The sequence below is a fragment of the Sebastes umbrosus genome, chromosome 23, assembly GCF_015220745.1.
Source record: "Sebastes umbrosus isolate fSebUmb1 chromosome 23, fSebUmb1.pri, whole genome shotgun sequence".
Classification (NCBI taxonomy): domain Eukaryota; kingdom Metazoa; phylum Chordata; class Actinopteri; order Perciformes; family Sebastidae; genus Sebastes; species Sebastes umbrosus.
This window is the reverse complement of record NC_051291.1, coordinates 3,271,713-3,290,520: the sequence shown is the minus strand read 5'-3', so window position 1 is coordinate 3,290,520 and position 18,808 is coordinate 3,271,713. Positions and strand designations below refer to the sequence as shown.

At 43.5% G+C, this 18,808-nt stretch overlaps 1 protein-coding gene across 10 annotated transcripts in view; it reads right to left on the bottom strand.

Moving 5' to 3' along the window:
* The window catches only part of nav3 (neuron navigator 3), a 227,489-nt gene extending 213,916 nt beyond the window's left edge, over positions 1-13,573 (bottom strand). For 7 of the 10 annotated variants that reach the window (XM_037760193.1, XM_037760198.1, XM_037760195.1 and 4 more), the window contains exon 1: positions 12,995-13,573. In XM_037760193.1, the coding sequence (XP_037616121.1) occupies positions 12,995-13,249 (255 nt within the window). In that variant the 5' untranslated portion in view covers positions 13,250-13,573. The remainder of the gene's footprint in view (positions 1-12,994) is intronic. The other 3 variants (XM_037760200.1, XM_037760199.1, XM_037760207.1) reach the window with 1 other exon arrangement.
* Positions 13,574-18,808: the final 5,235 nt, after the last annotated feature.

The following is an 18,808-nucleotide window of genomic DNA, read 5'->3' as shown; positions in this document are numbered from 1 at the left end:
GATCAACTTGGTTAGGTTTAGGCAATAAAACTACTTAGTTGGGTTGAGGAAAAGATCGTGGTTTGGCTTAAAAATGACTGTAGAAGTGGCGTAACTTAAGTACGGAAGTTACGCGACAAAGAAATCCGGTTGTCTTCCGGTTTCACACAGGAATACGAGCAGCGGTCTCCTGGGTGAAAGTCCGTCTTTGTTGACCCACCCATCCACTCTGACCTCCACCCTACGCTGCATTCGTTGCTCTTTATACTTCCTGGTTCACGATCACATGGATTACATACAAATTGATTTTGTGGGATATATACAAATTACAGTGCATCATTTTCGTAGGTATAGCGACAAGATAACCTTTTCTAAGAAAACGTAAATCCACTGCAAGGAGTCAAGGGTTTGATCCAACTGGGGCCACAAACCAAACAAGCATGCACATGTGGTACTTTCAAGGCAATCTGAATAAAACTTCAACCAAATGCACCCAAGAAAATCCCTCACAGGGTGTTGACGCTCAGAGTAAACATACAGAAAAAGCAACGATTTCCATTTGCCGTTTTATTGGCCCCTTACATAAGCCCTCGCAGAGACAAAATGAAGAAAATAAGAAAACCAACATGTCTGGATTGAAAAAAAAAAAGCGGAAAAATAATGAGAACATAGATGCTGGTTGTGGGTAATGATGAGTCTAAATGTGAGGGCTAACCGCTCCAAAAAAACATGTGTGCTCGTTCTGTTGAGCGCCCTGTAAAAGCTCGTGCCAAGGGAGGGTACAGAAAACGAACCGCCACCCAGCATCCCACCAGAACCAGAGCTTTTCATCCAGCCATCTGCGTCTGCGGCTCGGTTGGTGTTTTCTATTTATTTATCAAAAACATCCAACAGTCAACCCCTAAATGTAGCCCATGGTCGGATGATTGATGCTGTTTTTCAGCAGGACGCTGTTTCACATTCAAACTGCTACATACATTCACACCTGGGAACGACCAACTGAAACCGCTGTTTTTTTTTACTGAGGAGCTTTACTGGAGCAACTGGAGACGAAGTTTGCACTGGAGTCGTCCCTCGGGTTTTTCCCACATGGCCTAGCAAGCTGTCCAAGCTGATGCCATCCCCATAAAAACACAACTATCCTCCCTTTTCTCCAGATTTCTGGCAATATGCTCTCGGTGTCATCAAGGCACAATGTCCCTTTAATGCTGATCAAGTAGCTGTTATCATTACCTTTATTATTTTTTCAGCATTCAAACAAACACAGAATTGCATCAAAGTAAAAAAAGAAAAGAAAAAAAAACATAAATAATTAGATTTTTGGAAAATGTAATTTCAATAAATGGGAGATCAGATTATCAATGACTTGAAATCATTTGCATTTTTCTTGGTTTTTACTATGTTGCATAAGCAGCTCATTTAGGTTGACTAGATGCATAATCTGTGCTGCTTCATGAGGACCTTGTTTACTCCACATTGTGATGAACAGAGTTTTCTGACAGCAGGAAACAACGAAGTACGGGGGAGTTCAAATCTGTTCGGCTCCTTTAAGAAAAACTGACAATCATTTAGCCCGAAGGTGCACGATTAGCCTGTAACTGTATATATCTGTATAGTCGCAGTTACTCCCCGGAGCAGAACATCTTCATCCCAGGTGCCTCCGAAGTGCCAAGAAACGGTAATCACGTTGATTGTTAGTGATCTACCGCCGCTGCTGCTGGGTAAGCCGTGAGTCAATACCACAGAGGCCGCTCGCTTGACTCATAACACCATGCAATCATTCTCCGTGCATGCCTTAAAAAACAACACATCCTTGTTAGCATGTGTTACGGGATATGTTCGGATGTTTGCTCCCTGTCTACGCTCACTCTGATGCTTCAGACACACCGCGTTGTTGTGGCTTTCCCAGATGTTTCCCTGCAAGCTGCCCTGGGTCACCGTTAGAAACGCTGCACATGATAACGATAAAAAAGTGATAGAAGAGCTAGAGAGGAGAAGAGAAGAGAAGAGAGACCTATTGGTTGAGCAGAGGAAAGGTTGTCTGCGACAGCTGGAGAGACAGAACTGGGCCAGGTGTGTGTTAACTCCCTCCTGCTGCTTTTCTCATTATGAATATCACAGAGGAAAAGATGGACAGAGAAAGAAGAGAGAGAGAGAGAGAGAGAGAGAAAGGTGGAGGGAAAAGATGACGGTGGAAAAAAAAAAAAAGAATATGACAAAGAGAAAGGGGGGGAGGGGGTAAAGGTCAGAGGAAAATACCAGTAAGTGAGTGGAATAAGAGAACGGCTCTAGTGAGGAAGAGAGACAGAAAAAAAGGAGACCAAGGAGGAATGCTGGGAATGGGAAAGAGCAGAAAGACGGTGACAGGAGACGGAGTGGCAAAAAAAATAAGTGCTGGGAAGAAGTGAAAAGAAGGGATGGAGGGAGAATAAAGGAGAGGAGAGGAGAGGACGCCAAAGCAACACAGCAGATCGAGAGACTGCTGACAGACAGCTGACAGAGAAACACATGGTAGGATGTCTTATGTGGAGGTAGAGGTGATCTGCCACCACTCCAAACATCACCCTGTGTGAGCATGTGTCTCTCTCTGTCTGTTGACCTTATAGTGACCTTATATGAGCATCAGGTGGGCGAAGCGTCCCACATGAGGAGAGTTCAGACCTTGTCAGTGTCAAGTAAAATGCTATTGTCAAGTGCAAAAAAGCAATTTGCACTTGACACGAAATACTGTGACTTTACACGGAAAAAGCTGCAATATGATGATGTGAACCTGGCTGGATTAACCTGTTAGGAGGGCCTCAGGGCAAAAAAAACGTGTGCTACCCTGTGCGTTGGCTTGGCAGGTTACCAAGAGCGTTTAGAGAGACAGTCGTATAGGCTTCACCATTTACAGTCAATAGGGCTGTCAAAGTTAACAAGATAACAACGCGTTAAGGCAAGTTTGTTTTAACAACACTAATTTCTTTAACGCATTAATGCAACTTGTGATTTTTAGGTTGTAGTGGGCTCAGTTTTAAAGCTATATTTAAGATGCTGTTATCATATGAAACTAAATCCATTGGTACCAACCATATCATGCCAGCTTGTTGGGAAGGAGGCTAAATAACGCTCCAGGAAAAACTGTCATGGCCATTTACAAAGGCTCCCTTGACCTCTGACCTCCAGATATGTGAATGTAAATGGGTTCTATGGGTACCCACGAGTCTCCCCTTTACAGACATGCCCACTTTATGATAATCACATGCAGTTTGGGGCAAGTCATAGTCAAGTCAGCACACTGACACACTGACAGCTGTTGTTGCCTGTTGGGCTGCAGTTTGCCATGTTATGATTTGAGCATATTGTTTTATGCTAAATGCAGTACCTGTGAGGGTTTCTGGATGATATCTGTCATTGTTTTGTGTTGTTAATTGATTTCCAATAATAAATATATACATACATTTACATAAAGCAGCATATTTTTCCACTCCCATGTTGATAAGAGTATTGATAAATCTCCCTTTAAGGTACATTTTGAACAGATAAAAAATGTGTGATTAATTTGCGATTAACTATCTTAATTGATCGACAGCCCTAATAGTCACACATCCTGCTAGAGCCTCTGCCTTTAACACATGCTCCTTTTGCTTCTCCACGTTTCTTCTTTTATGGCGCTAAACAACAAACAAGTGAACCGTCCCTCTCTTGGATCATTTAGCGAGCTCTACCTTTGAACTAGCAGAAAGCCTGGAGCAAGTGGTGCGTGCATGAGTGTGTATGTGCTAGAGAAACACCAACCTCTCTGCATGAGAGCGGGGTAACTTTCTTTCACACACACACTTTCCTGCATCTAATCAGTGCCATGATGCCTCACAAAAACAGAGTTAGAAACATCAGAGAGAAAGCTCAGAATATGATGAGACAATAATAACAGGGCGGTGGGAGGCTTTGTTCACTCTAGTCTCGTGTATTTGTTGAATTACGCGGCCTCGGGTCAGCGAGAGTGCGTGGAGACCTAAAAACCCCAGGTGCAAGCCGCTGTGAAGGCAAACCATAGACTGTGTATAAAGATGGACGGCCTGACAGCTCCCCAAGAGTGAAGCCAAAACATCTCAATCGCCCCCTGGTGGCTGGCTGTGATATAGGTCATAAAGCCCGCCTCCTCCATGTTAGCGGATGGGACATGGGCCAAACTAAAAAGTCAAAGGACACGTCAAATCTATTTTTCCCAAAGATGGTTTCTGTCATCTTAGGTAGTTCTTATCTAGCTGATGTATCTTCAAGTGTTCATTTTTCTGATAAGTTTGGTTTTAATTAGTTATTTGATGCTATAAAACGAATGTAGTCACGTAACTTCCGTACTTAAGTTACGCCTCTTCTGGTGTTGTTTTAACCCAAACCACAATCTTTTCCTAAACCTAACTAAGTAGTTTTGTTGTCTAACCCTAACCAATTTGATCTTTTTCCTAAACCTAAATTTTATTGTGAAAAGACTGGAGCGGAAATTGACAAATGCGTAAACGTGTTGCTGGACATTCGTAGTGAAAACGCACAAAAAATACATTTTTGAAAGTCATGCTGAGAAAAAAAAGGGAAATTCGTTCCTATGTACACAAATCAAAAACATTAAATTTCGTGACTATTTCACGACCACTACTGAGCTGACTCTGACTCCAAATGACGTCAAAATCTCAAGATCTGACCGTAGTGTTATATTCAATTCAAGTGCAACGTGTGGTCAGAATGAGTAATCTCTTCTTTTATACAAAACTCCCATTAAAAAAGTGTCATTATTAGGTAACCCATAGCTCCGGTAAAAGAATGAAGCCCATGGAGTTCCTACCTAAAAATATTTCCCTGCTGCGCTCATGCACTTGAACTTGTTTTGCACCGAGTCTTATTTTTCCTGGTGTTTGGTGGAGCGATCACGATGACTGTACTTCCAGGGGAGGGTATTTTTAACCGGCGTGGCTGTACTGTAAACACCGGCCGCTCTGTGTGTTCTCACTCCAAGATTTAAACACCGCAGCCGGCAGCAGACTCCCCGCGGCACGGAAAGGCAATGAAATACTGTGTGAGAGACAAAAAGCACAGGGAGAGAGAGAGAGAGAGAAAGAGAGAGAGAGAGAGAGAGAGAGAGAGAGAGAGAGAGAGAGAGAGCACTGGAAAGCATAATATTGTCTCAAATATTTTTTTTCCCAATTCCAACCCGGGGGTCATTAAGGAATCTCGGCAGTGTGCGGGGGAATGTTGCAGAAGTGGACTGACTAATGCAGAAAAATGTGAGTGAATCACATCAGTGGCAGCTGCGACACATGTTAACCCAATCTTTTCCTTTGATTTGATAATCTTATGGTTCAAAAAATCATGTGTTAGACCTAAAATCACTGCCATGTTTCCAGCTTGGATGAGGCCAAGTGAGCTGGGGTGGACTCCCCTGTTAACACATTACTTCTGATTGGTTGAACAGACCACAGACTGTTGACCTTCCTATAAAGTAGCAAGGACAAACTACTGTACTGCAGAGCAGCAGCAGCGAGAACACGGAGACGGCAAATAACAAACTTGCCCTGCATCCTTTTGTTATGCGTGTCAGCGGTTTTTCAACCGAGGCAATTTTCATGCCAACTCTCATGTCATTCTATACTTAAGTTCAAGAAGTTGTGGTTCCCTTTTTTTAAAGAATGCAATTTAGAATCAATGAGAGCGTAACAACCACTTCAGTCCCGTCACAATGAGTTTTAAAGATCGCTCCTCGCTCGGCCTCGCCGGCTGGGAGATGTGCAGATGCAGCAGCGCCGCTCCTCCTGCTCGTTAGCGTTCACACCTCCTCCTCGCGACGACAACTCCACTTCCAGATATGGAGTCCGGCACACGGCGAGTCAGACCACCCATGACTAGGACACGTTCAGACACCACCCCAACAACCCATCCTGTCCAAACCTTCCCTCCTCCTCCTCCTCCTCCCTCAGCTGGAACAAGTTGGCCCCCCTCTCGCTTCCCTCTGTCCTCTCTGTTGTTTCAGCAGTGTCAGAGACACCCGAAGGAGGGGAAGAGCGAGAGCAAAAAAAGACAGAGAGAGAGCTTTGACCACTGGCGTGCTGGACAAAACCATAAATGCATCACTGCTAAAATTGTGGTCCAGATGACATGAGTTTCTTATTCATATTCTTCCTTTACAGCACTCCAAATGTTGAGGTCATAACAGATGTCACTGTAATGGAGCTAATAAACATAAATGCATTTGCAACTAAAGAGACTGTATGTGAGTTTTTTACATGTATAATTGTTTTTTATTGCCAATGTGTGAACAGGACTTTCAGGGTTTCCTCTCTCAGCCTTTAGACTGCTTTTAATGTGAAAAACACGGGCCGTTTTTTCTGGGAAAATCCAACAGATCGCGAGCGCGCATGGCGCCTTCATTTTCAGGTCAGCTTACAGAGCTAACAGTGTGCAACCATAGCTAACGTTCGGTTAGAAATGGAGTCTGCCAACACTAACAAACGACCGGCCCCCACCACAACTCAGACTCCAACACAAACTCTAGTGGACCCCGAGCCAACATCATCATGTTAGAAGCCCAACCTTAGACAAACAACACCCAGGTTAGCACAAGCGGGAGTGCGAACAACAGGACGGTGACTATCGCTGACTTAACGGCCACAGGTGTCGCTGTTAAGAAGCCATTTATGACTCTTACATCTTTAAGTATTAGAGGCTACATGCAGCTCTACATGGATGGAGTGATCAAGTCTACATGTGTTTATTTAATTACATATCACATAACCTGAATGACTAACCATCGCATCACAGTATATTATCTTGAATAGGTAAACCAGCCATTTCAAAGAGATGTATTTGATAAATCATAACTTAGTTTTATGCATGTGTTATTGAAAACATATACACATTTTAAATACTTTATAAATGACACCAAATAAATGCATTTAGGTAGAGTTAACAGGCCTTTTCCCTTTCATCAGTAAAACAAGCAGAATGTAGGCTAGCCTTTCATATTACAATACAATACGAGCATTCGGGCTCCCTCATGTGGCTCAAAGGTGTACTGCAGATATAAATGTTAAATAAAAGACTATGGAAGAAATTTTGCAAATTTATTTGTCAACCCGAATAAAGTCTCCTGCGATGATTTTGGAATCTGCCAAATAAATAAATAAATAAATACATATTTTTCATTATTTTTTTACATTTATTTATTTATTGCATTTTTTTCTTTTTTATATTTTTCTTTTTTACATCTATTTTGATAAATTTTATATTTATTTTTAAATGTATGTATTCATTTATTTATTTATGCACAATTTTTCCTTTGCATTTCTCCCCTTATTTATTTCTTTTTTTTCTGCCTCAGGATGCAAATGAAGCAAAGAAGCAAATTAAAACAGAAATATCAATTTATGCCACATTTTAGCAATGAATTATTGGCTACATTTATTTTTAATATTATTTTTGCTACATTTAATGACAGTTATTTATTTATCGAGTCATTTATTTATTTATTCATTAATTTATTTGTTTATTTCGGCAGGTTCCGTCCTCCATACACCTGTAGGTCCCGACCCAGTCTTTGGGAATGACTGGCTTTATGGAGTGTTAGCAATCATTCAGATATTGTGTGCATGAAAACCTTGCATGCTGACAGAAAAACAGAAAGAGACAGTGACAGGCCCACCCAGAGAAAGAGGAAAAAGAAGGGAAGAAGAGGTTTATTTACATTCTACTCGCTCACTCAAACTCACTGGACCCCGACACCGTTCCCTGAGGCACTCTACCTCACTTTCCTAGTTTGAACCCACCCATGCTGCTGCTGCCTGGAGCATTATCGGGCCAGAGCAGGAGATGCACCAAACAAGACAAATATGCAAAAACAGATTATTCTCCTCAGTATGCCACACACACAGAAAGAGAAAGAGAAAGAGAACCAACAGGATGTTTTCTGTCCTCTAAGTGAGTGAGCGTGTCTGGCACTCGTCCGCACTTCCGGCTTGTGTACTTATTCTTGAGAAGCAACATTCCTGGATAACGTTTCACTGACATCAGAGGCCGGGAAAAAATAGCAGCCTGCGACGGTCACGGCTGGAGTATACAATGAGCTGCATTTCTGAGATAAGGACACGTTCGCCATGTAGTATGGCTCTATTCTGTTGACACAAGAGAGGGCATGTCAGGGTAGACTGACAGCAGAGGAAGATAACTTTAGAATTGGTTTACAGTAGGTACTTCTGGTGTTGTAAATACACAATTTGTGCATTTATCCTGCACCCAATTACTTCTACTATGTAAAAGAAAGATATGCAGAGAATAATAAAAGGAAGGCACAACTTTGTTTCCCCTATATTTGTCTCTTGGGAATAGAGCAAGTAATAAACACAGGGACTATGTGGTGACTCTAAGTCTTCATCATACTGTGGAGGTTCTGTAATTGTCTGTATTCTCAGGGTCAGGACCTCCAGGTCTGAAAAGTGAAGCCAATGAGGAAGTGCCTTAGCATCACATAATGTTGAATGCAATGCAGATAATCACTTTGCTTTGTTTACGTTTCTTCCGGCTATCTTACGTGACTGATGTTCACGTGGCACAGCTCTCCCACACTCCCAAAAAGTCTCTTAGGTGGTGTTGTGCAACACCTTTTGTCACTCGAGGCCTCCCGTCTTAATCCGTGTATGAATCTGTGCTGTCGATAACTCCCGTCGTCCCTGCATAATGGAGACGTTTGCTCTTCCTGTTGCACTCTCTGCTGACACTTCACATCAGTCTCTGCCTCTGGCACTGCGGGGGTGACGAGCCGGAATGAAGAGCTCATCCGTAGTCGAGCGGCCTTTAATGAAGTGTCAGCGCCGCCACCACTGATAGCGAATTATCTTGTGCATCAAGAGTTTTTGGCAGCTGTCCAGCTCACACACCGCCCTGGGGACTTCTTATTTAATGCTGGAGTTTCTTTTGAGGTGGAACTGAAAATTGCATCACAAAGCTTTTGATTAAATCTACAGTATGGCAGAGGAACAAATGATGCTGATTGGATTCATCTGTATTCATCCTTGAAGGAATTGTGTGGGTGCTTCATGGGATTCATCTCCACTTTGCTTCCCAGCAAATGATTTGAGTGAAATGTATTTAATAACCTGTGCTACATTCAAAGTAACGGCGTCCCGGTGATGAACTCACTCCTCTAATCTCTGGGCCTTTCTTGGTTTTGACTACAAACTCTATATATAAGAAGTGGACGTAGTCACCATGACATTACCTATTGGTTTGTGGACTGCAGTTTTGAAGCCTCAAGGTTGGCCATCATGTTTTTTTTTTGCAGAAAGTGACACGAGAGGATGGAACTAAGTACAACCGAACACTGAATAAGTGTTTCATGAACTGAAAACACACTGCAAAAGGGTGCTTTATGATCTACTTGACTCTAAATGGGACCATAATTTACTAAATGAACATCATGCTGTATTGAAGAAGACTTGAAACTAGCGATTGAGACCATAAACTCATTTATCATGTCATTAAAAACCCCTATGCACGGACTAAAACACTCACAAATGCAGACACAGCTTGTTGACACTCCCATGAAACAAGGTTGCTGTGTATTGTAAAGTGGATCTGACGGATTATCTATCACACAATACAAGCAGACTGCATTAACACAGCTGAGATTAGCTGCAACTGATTCTGAATTCTTTCCAAAAAATAAACCTCTTCTGGGCAGCTTTAAAGGTGCAGTGTGGATTTGGCAGCATCTAGCGGTGAGGTTGCAGATTGCAACCAACTGAAATTGATGTGTGCCAAGTGTGTAGGAGAACTACGGTGGCTGACGCGAAAACTGAATGGCTCTATCAGGAGCCAGTGTTTGGTTTGCCACTGTCCCTTTAACTGTGCCCTTTAGACACTGTTGGACACCATCAGCTCTGTGCGTTCTCTCTTGCAGACGGAGCCTGGAGTGCAGCAGTCACACGTCTGCGAAAACCTCTCAATCCAAACACCGTCGGGGGGGCCATCGGTGTCAGACGGATCGAATTTGTTTCAGCGGAGCTCGTCTTTCACTTGGACAAGATTCCCTTGGACTTCCTCTTTGGCTTTGCTCAAAACAACATCAGCCCGGCCTGCTGTCTTCTGCAAACACCACACCAAAGAAAAACACAAATCCCTTCTTCCTCTCCGCCCGGCGCTTAAACCCTCTTATTTATTCTGCTCACTCTTCATGATCATTCTGCTGCTGCAGGAATAATGTCGGGGTGGGAGGGGGTTACTGTGATGCTGATTCTTGTGCTTCTGGCTGCTTATAATTTAGCTAATCTAGGAATTTCAATCTGTTATGCTGACCGCACGCTGTTCTGCACGACTGCCACAATAAAATAAATAAATAAATGTGTCATGGGTCGAAACCTTTTTGTTGACAGGTGGAATTTTCCACCATCAAACAACTGAAAAATAACGTTCCAACTTTGGCAAACACCGCCCAGGTTAGGGTATGTTTAACCTCTGGCAAACAAGCCAACACATGCTGACTATTGTATATACGGGGGGGCTCTCATGTGCACAAACAAGCATGCAGTCATGCACTGCACACACTCACACACACACACACACACACACACACACACACACACAGTCATACGCTTGATAATAGTGCTCCGAAATAAACAAGGAGTTAATGTGAAGGAGTAATGACAGCGTTTACTCCACCTTCTCTCCCACTTTCCCCCCCTGAAAGCCTGGAGAGTAAAGCTCTTAAGAGACTACAAAACACAATTAGACAGACTAATTACCCCCTCCATACCACCCATTCCTCACCCTCATCGACAGGCTGGGGCAGGCAAGACAGCTCTGCCTGCCTCCGAGCTTCCCAAGGACAAGGACTAGAGCAGGGTGCACTGATTGTACATCTCAGGCAACTGATGCCAACCGTACACTGGGAGAGGCTGAAGTCTGACACCCTGTTAACATCTTAAGACAATGTGTTTTTAGTCGCAGACTATATATTAGTCACAGATTATATTGTATAAACTTGCAGGGTCACTATAGAGTGCTCCAGGGATGATGTATTTTTGTAGGCCAACCAGGAAGTTAGCATCTCCCAGGGTTCCCTCGACAAAAAGCCAATGGGATTGTTCCATTGGGTTTTGGATTAAAGCAAAAAATAAGCTCTGTGGCAAAGAAACATTTATGATACTTACACGTTTTGTTCATCAAGATAATCTCCACAACTGAACACCACTTTTATGATTTTTGAAGCGTAAATGCAATCGCTAGTATACACAACGAAGCCGTAAAGGCGGCGTGATGACGTTACGTAATTTCATTTAGCCACATGTTAGCATTAACCACAGACCTCATTTCAGGCATCTAACTAAAAACCCATTAAAAAAAGTAATTGACTTCCAGACGAAGGAACCGGAAGTGCTAAAATGCTAACTCATTTCCGGGTTTTAGGATTCTTTCCTACAGCACTCCATTTACAAGACTACGAGAGATGATGTCACATCCTGCTCCGGGTGGTAATTTACAAAAAGGAAAACTGTTGAGAAAGAAGTGGACAGAAATTACTGCAGCCCTCGAAATCCCCAGTGGGGGTGCTTTAGCTTTTGCATCATTGAACTTACGATAATATTAAACTTGTGTGATTTTATGGGAATGTCAAGACGAGAAAAAGACTGACTTAAGACAGCTCGGTTAAAACAAACCACCAACAATAAGAAGGGCAAAGGTCAGAGCCTTAGAACTCTTTCATTGTTTCTGTTGCAGAAGAGCTTGAAGATAATATACAAGTTGAGGATGAAGATGTGGGGAAGCATGAAGGGTTTCATTTTACAGAAAATGATGAGAGATGGATGCTTCATCTTCTACAAACCCAGATAAAAACAAACTATAGGAACCACTTCTAATGGGCCGAGGAGGCGGAGACAAGAGACCCAGTTGTAAGGACCCAGTTGCGTTAACAAGCTGAAAGTCAGGCTGAAGTTGCCAGTTCAGCAGCAGGTTAATGATGAACACCCCCCCCCAACCCCCGTACTGCAGGCGATTTGGACTCAGTCACGGACACGCTGGGAGGATTTAGAAGCAGGGGAGCGCTGACCCGCACTTTGATGTCTCCTGAACACGTTTCCTCTAGATCACGAGGAAAATCAGCAGCTTTGTTCACTATCAAAAGCCAGAAAAGGAATCAGGGAGTCTTTTTTTTTTTTTCTCGGGAAGTCTTGTAACGGTAGAAAGAGGTGGGGGTGGGGGGCGGGAAGTGGGGAGATGAACCAGCCAAACAGGAAAGTTTCAGTTTGCGCTCTGACAGTTGAGGAGGTGGGACGGGCCGAGACGCTGCTGCAACTATTTGGCGGGGAGTTTTGAAAACTCCTTCCTCCTCGGGACGGGGGGACCGCCTTCTCTCTCTCTGCTGCAGCCTGAGAAACTGAGCCAAACCTTTCTCTGCAAAAAGGAAAAGGACTTTGGCACAGCCTGTGTTTAGTATGGTGGAACGCTTAGCAATGATCTCTGTGCGTATATTAAACCAGCTGCAACATTTGGTCGCTGTTGGGGGCATTAAGGGGTAATCTATCTGAAATATTACCCAGCATGGGGGGGACAGGTTGAGCAGGAAAGCAGGGGGGAAAGAGAGTATTCAGACCCCCTAATGTGGGGCTTCTCAGGTAGCACCCATTACCCTGGTATTAGTTTACCTCCCCATAGAAGAGCAGTTCACTTCCCAGGTAGCGATCTTTATAGTCTTGACTAACCCCCCATCCTGCTACACTTACACATAGTAAATGATGCACAGACTGAAGGGGAATCAGGATGAGGTAACACACTGACAGCATGACTCATCTAGTTTCTCCTTTTAGGTGATGACCACAAACCAGCGACATCATCCCACCGTAGGACACATGACTCATCACTGTGTGAGTTTCAGACACCTGCTCAGAGCATGACACTGTTGGTTCTTTCATCCCTGACACCTGTGGAGCGTCACCACGCTGCCTGCACGCAAGCACTAAACAGCCACTCAGCGAGATCCGTCTCCACTGACCTTGCAGATCTTGCTCTCCTCCGTCTCAGCCCTGGACTTCCCTTCAGGCGTCCTCTGCTGCTGCTGGTACTCGGACTTGATCGACAGCTGGCAGGAGAGCCCCGGGGCGCCCTCGCCCGCCTGCTGCCGGGCCGCGTAGCCCTGCGAGGCGGCCGCCCGGACCGCGCTGGGGATGGGGAGAGCGGTGTGCACCGGCTTGGCGGCCAACGCGGAGGAGGGTTGCCTGAGCTTGGAGGCTACGCCGACCACCGGCATGGTGCTTCCCCGGGCACACAAAAATAATAACACAGGAGTGTGTGTGGGGAGAAAGAGGTCCAAAAAAAGTACGATGAGGAGATCTGCAGTGATTCCTTCTGATGTCTTGACACAGGACAGGAAGGGAAAACTAAAAAAAAAAAAAAAAAGAAAAGAAAAAGAAAAGACAGCAGTTGCCTCTCAGACTGAGAGGAAAGCAACTGCGCTCATTCTGTAGCCTACAGCGAGCAGGACTCACAGAAACTGAGAGAGCTTCTCCTTCCTCCCGTTCACTCCCTCCTCCTTCTCCTCCCACAAGCAACACTCCTCCCTCCCTTTCCCCTTCTCTCTCTCTCTCTCTCTCTCTCTCTCTCTCTGTCAGAAGTGTACCACAAAGTCAGCCAAAACAGTTCAAGGGGGCGTGAACTCCTCTGGAAGGTAGAACCACCACTCGGCAAAACCCTGATTACTGAGACCTGGCTGAGAGTGTTCGCTGCTCCTCAACACAACTGTCAAAACAGCTCTCTCTCTCTCTCTCTCTCTCTCTCTCTCTCTCTGTCCTCACCCGAACAGAGAACACTAGAAATAGACGTCTACATCTGGAGCTGCCCCTCCCTTTGATGAGAGAAATAGTGAAAATGTGAGAGGGGGGGAAAAGCCCTACGAGTTACACAAAATCAGGAAATCAAAAAAAAAAAAAAAGACTATTTGAGGGTTGAAATAAGGAGTTCCAGTTTGTGAACAGCTGCTGGAAGCTCTGGGAGCTGTCTTTGTGAGAAAAAAACTCACTTTGGTTGTTGCTCAACTGGTTTCTGAGCGTGTTGTTGTAGTGGCTGCTCTTTGCCTTAGATTGGAAAGTATTCGGTCTCTCTCTCACAGCAACTCTTGGCCACACTCACTCTTTCCCTTTCCCTTTTTTATTCTTCCTGAATGGAAACAATTAAACTTTTTAAAAGAAACAGCCTCATCAAGTGCACATGCAGTGTGTTGCAGAAATTGTAATTTCTTTCAGTTGTTTCAGTATTAATATGAAAAGGTACCACTTCAGCAGGTGCCAAAATTGTTAAGATTTAACGGGAATGTGGCAGCAGTGGCTGGATCCAAAACGAACCAATGAACCCAGGAAACCTTCGGTAATATATGGACCTTAGTATGCTTCAAACAAAGTGTCTGAAACACCCTTCTTTCGCACTTTTACAATGTCGGAGATGGCGAGGCTACGACTTTCTGAAAGCTACAATCTGCCAGCCTGTTAGACTGTTATCTGGTCATTAAATGAGGCGTTATCGGTATAAGCCTCATAAATGAGGGTTCACATGGTCGATCACCAAAAGAAAGTATAAAAGAAGACGACAACGACCTCTAGCGACCGTAGTAATTATGACAGGAGCAGAAGCGGAAGTCAGGCGCTGTAGTTTAGACAGTGTGAAACTCCATAAGGGTTGGAGGATGGGGGCAATGGACGGTACAAAAAACATGCATGTCTTTGTGTTCACAACATTAAGTTTCACTTTCGAAACATAGTTATTTTTAAACCAAAAAAATATGTTTTTCCCGAAAGTTAACTAACTGGTTTTGTTACCTAAACCTAAAGATGTTGTGGTTTTGCTGCCTAAACCTAAAGATGTTGTAGTTTTATTGCTTAAACCTAAAGAAGTTGATTTTTTTTTCTCGCCTTAACCTAAAAAAGTTGTAGTTTTGTTGCCTAAACCTAAATAAATTGTAGTTGTGTTGTGTAAACCTAAAAAAGTTGTAGTTTTGCTGCCTAAACCTAAAGAAGTTGCTTTTAATTTTTGCTTTCACTTTGCAGTAGATGTAGCAGACCCCTACTGACTCACATCTATGAGGCTTATTAGCCGGCCATTGTTGTGAAATAAATCCCGATAGGGACTCGAAAGGGTTTATTTCACAACAATGACCCGCTAGCTGTACATTATCCTGCTTATTATACTCTTACTTACTTAAAAATCAATAATTTGACATAAAAACGGTCCGCCAGAGTCCGACATCATACCATAGCAACGGTTTGTTATACATAGCAACAGTCTGCTATAAAAACAATAACAGGCCGTAGAACGCTGTGATTGACCAATCAGAATCAAGTATTCAACAAAGCCGCGTAATAAAGACTGATAACGCACATTCAATGAGCTGATAACAGTGGAATCGGGTGACTTTGCTCAGCAGCTATCTAGATATGCCGAGGTGAATAAGTAGGCATGATGTTAACATCTCTCTTGAGCTCTCTTTTACCATGAATGCCTTCAAGGAGAAACTGTTCCAAAGTGTATAGCGTGTCCCCATACAGTATATGATTCATTATATCTTGCCCCTCTCTCTATGATAGCTGGCTTTTCACCCTGCCTTTGCGTGTCTCCATTTGGAATAGTACCTTAGGACATAGTCAGATGACCTCGCATACTGAACCCTTTATATTAGACTAATACAAAGCTAGTTTCATTCATTAGAAATAGGATATAATTTGCTTAATGTTGTGTGTGGTTGCATTCGTCTTAATCTAAATGAAACAAAACTGACCCGACTGTTGCCTTTATGAATAAAAGCCACTTCAAAATTTATATTTTAAAGTAAATATATCATTATAGGTTGGTAAAAGCGTGTAAAAGATGTTAACTGAAGTAACCAAATTGGCAATGTGAAGCAGGAGGAAAGTTACAACGGAGCAGCTGCTGGAAGTGGCCACAAAATTGGCTTCAGGCTGCTTCTACGTAACAAGAAACAGAGGCTGCGTCAACGTCTTATGCATGTACAGTATATATGAGACTGGTGTGGACAGCAGGAGGCTGACAGCATCTCTCACAAACATGATACATAAAAATAACTGCATTTCGACATCCTGAATAATAACTCTCTTCAAGCTTTTTGATCACGTTTAGCATCGTTCTCAGTTGGGTTTCAGCGACAGTTGCGTGCTACAGTTTGCGATCCTACAGAAAAGGACAGCAGGACTAATGCAGGACAGATATAAATCTGTAAGGGGAGGTCTTCTTCAAAGACTGCAGCTGTGTGCAACATCGGGAACTACATGTTTTCTATCAGATGTTTTTGTTGCTTGTTGAGAGACGGATGAGCCGTACTGCATTTGGACTGCATTAACCGGACACAATATGACATGTAGCAAGTTTTTGTTTTTTTTCCTCTCTCCTTTTTTACATAAAAGGGAGTGAAAGTTTTATATGAAAAAGGCTCCATCTGGTTCAGCTTAGAGAGGCGAGGAGATGTGCTGGAATCAGAGGGGCACATTGCAGTGTCACTGTGAAAACCGGATCTTTTTAACACGGCATCGGCCAATAAAAGAAGCAGGGGAAGGGGGGGGGTTGTCTCACAAATGGGATTTTACCACAAAAATGTATCTCCATCCGTCGGGCTTATGTGCTCCCCTTTTTTGTTTAGTAGTTTGCCTTGTAGAAGAAGGTCAAGGTATTGTAGGAATCAGTTGAGTACAACATGATTACTTTACACCACCACTGCTTCCTCCTTCTGCTGCCTCGATGCCTTTGACAGTCAATTGCCTTAATAGGGACGCTGCTTCCACCCGGCCCAGAATAGCACCAGCTACTCCAACATGTTTTCAATCATGCACCAGGGGGCTATCATGACAAGCCTAAAAAAACAACAGGATACCACGTGAATGAATGGCACAGGTCCAACCAGCACTTCTACTGCTGCCGACTGCCAAGCTGCACGAATCGGGGGCAACACTTGGCGGGCGTCCAACACTGTCTGGGGATGTGACATCCCGGTGGGGAGGGAGGCAGAGACGAAACAAGCTTACACCAAACCTCAGAGAGATCTTTAAAGGTCCCACATTGTAAAAAGTGAGATTGTCATGTCTTTTATATTATAAAGCAGGTTTAAGTGATATATAAATACTGTGAAAGTATCAAAACACTCAATCCATGGAGAAACACACACAGCCCCGTATTCAGAAACTGTGCGTTTGAAACAAGCCGTTTGGATTTCTGTCCATTTGTGATGTCACAAATATACAATATTTAGATCATTTCACAGTTTTAAACGTAAACATTCTTAATGTGTCCCAGTTTATTTCCTGTTGCAGTGTGTGTGAATGACATCAGCTGACAGGATGTAAACATGGACCCAAGCTGTTGCCTAGCAACGCAATTCTGTTGCAATTCCATTGAAATGCACTAAAACGGAGTGTTTCAGACAGAGGGTAAATACAGCTATATCTAAGCAGACAGTATGAGGAAAATAAAGGTTTTTTTAAACATTACAGCATGTAAACATGTTCTAGTAGAAACCCAAAATACAAGTATGAACCTGAAAATGAGCTTGATATGTCCCCTTTAACGGGTGGAAACCGTGGTCAGAACCCCGCTCTGGGTGGACGACCATCTGCCGAGACAATCACCTTCCTGCTGCGTCTCTGCTATCTGCAGGTAAAAAGGCCACCGCTGTAACACAGCAGCTCCTCGTTTAACAACAGCGAACCACTTCCAAGGTCAACATCGGCAAAGCAGATCTCAGGTTCACTTCCTTCCTAACACACGGCGTCGGGCAGGTCAGCATCCTTATGTTTGGCCACCGCGGGCCGACCACTTCTCTAAAAATACTGCAACGTCAACTCATGTCACGGTCGAAATGCGGAGCGAGTGGTGCGAGGTGAAGACTGGAATGGATATCGTGTTGACAAAGGGAGATTAAATGATCACGCTGTATGTTGAATTGCTCAACTTTTTGTTTTCATCTTTGAGTAATATTTCAGAAAATATGGCAGCCAGACTGCAAAGCAATCAGTGGGAGCTGTAGTCGAGAAGACCACCTCGGTTGAGTCCAAGTCCGTTCCAAGATTAGGTCCTGTCAAATTTATAAACTGAGTCTGAGCAATTGGTCACAACCAAGACAAGAAAAATACCGCAGTAAATCAAAGCATACAGCACCTTCAATCCTACAGTAGTAGGAACAAGACTAACTAAATGTAAAATAAACGACTATGAACAAAGATGTATTTGCAGGAACACGACCGATCCCTTCAATATCAGCAAAGTGATTTGTAGAATTCTGACCATGTGTGCGCGTCTGAGAGGTGAAGACGAAGACTTTCTCTTTCTACTGAAGATAACCTCTTGTTAAAATGCCTTCAGTCTTATTTTGGCACAGACATGAAACAGACTTCACCGCTCCTAAATTTAAAGCTCCGGTGACTATTCCTGTGTAGCGCTGCCCAGCAAAGCTTCCCTAGGTTTCCGGCAAAAAACCAACCACTAAATATGTGGTGGAGAGAGAACGCATTCCAGCGGAGGGGAGGCGGAAGGTGGAGGTGGCGTTCAAGGACGGAGGGATGGAAGCTGGGGGCGGGGGGGGCTGACACACTTGCAAGCAGCTTCTGATACAATTATTCAGTGCTTTGTGTAATTAGGTATATTAAGGCCTTTGCACACCAAGTCTGAATTTTTTCGTCTGAATTGTTGTACGTTTAAAAATAAAAAAGACATCACGTTGTGTCAATCGCATTTACACACAAACTCTGAAACTTTCGTCCGTCATTAAAGGTCCAATATTGTAAAAAGTGAGATTTTCACGTCTTTTATATCA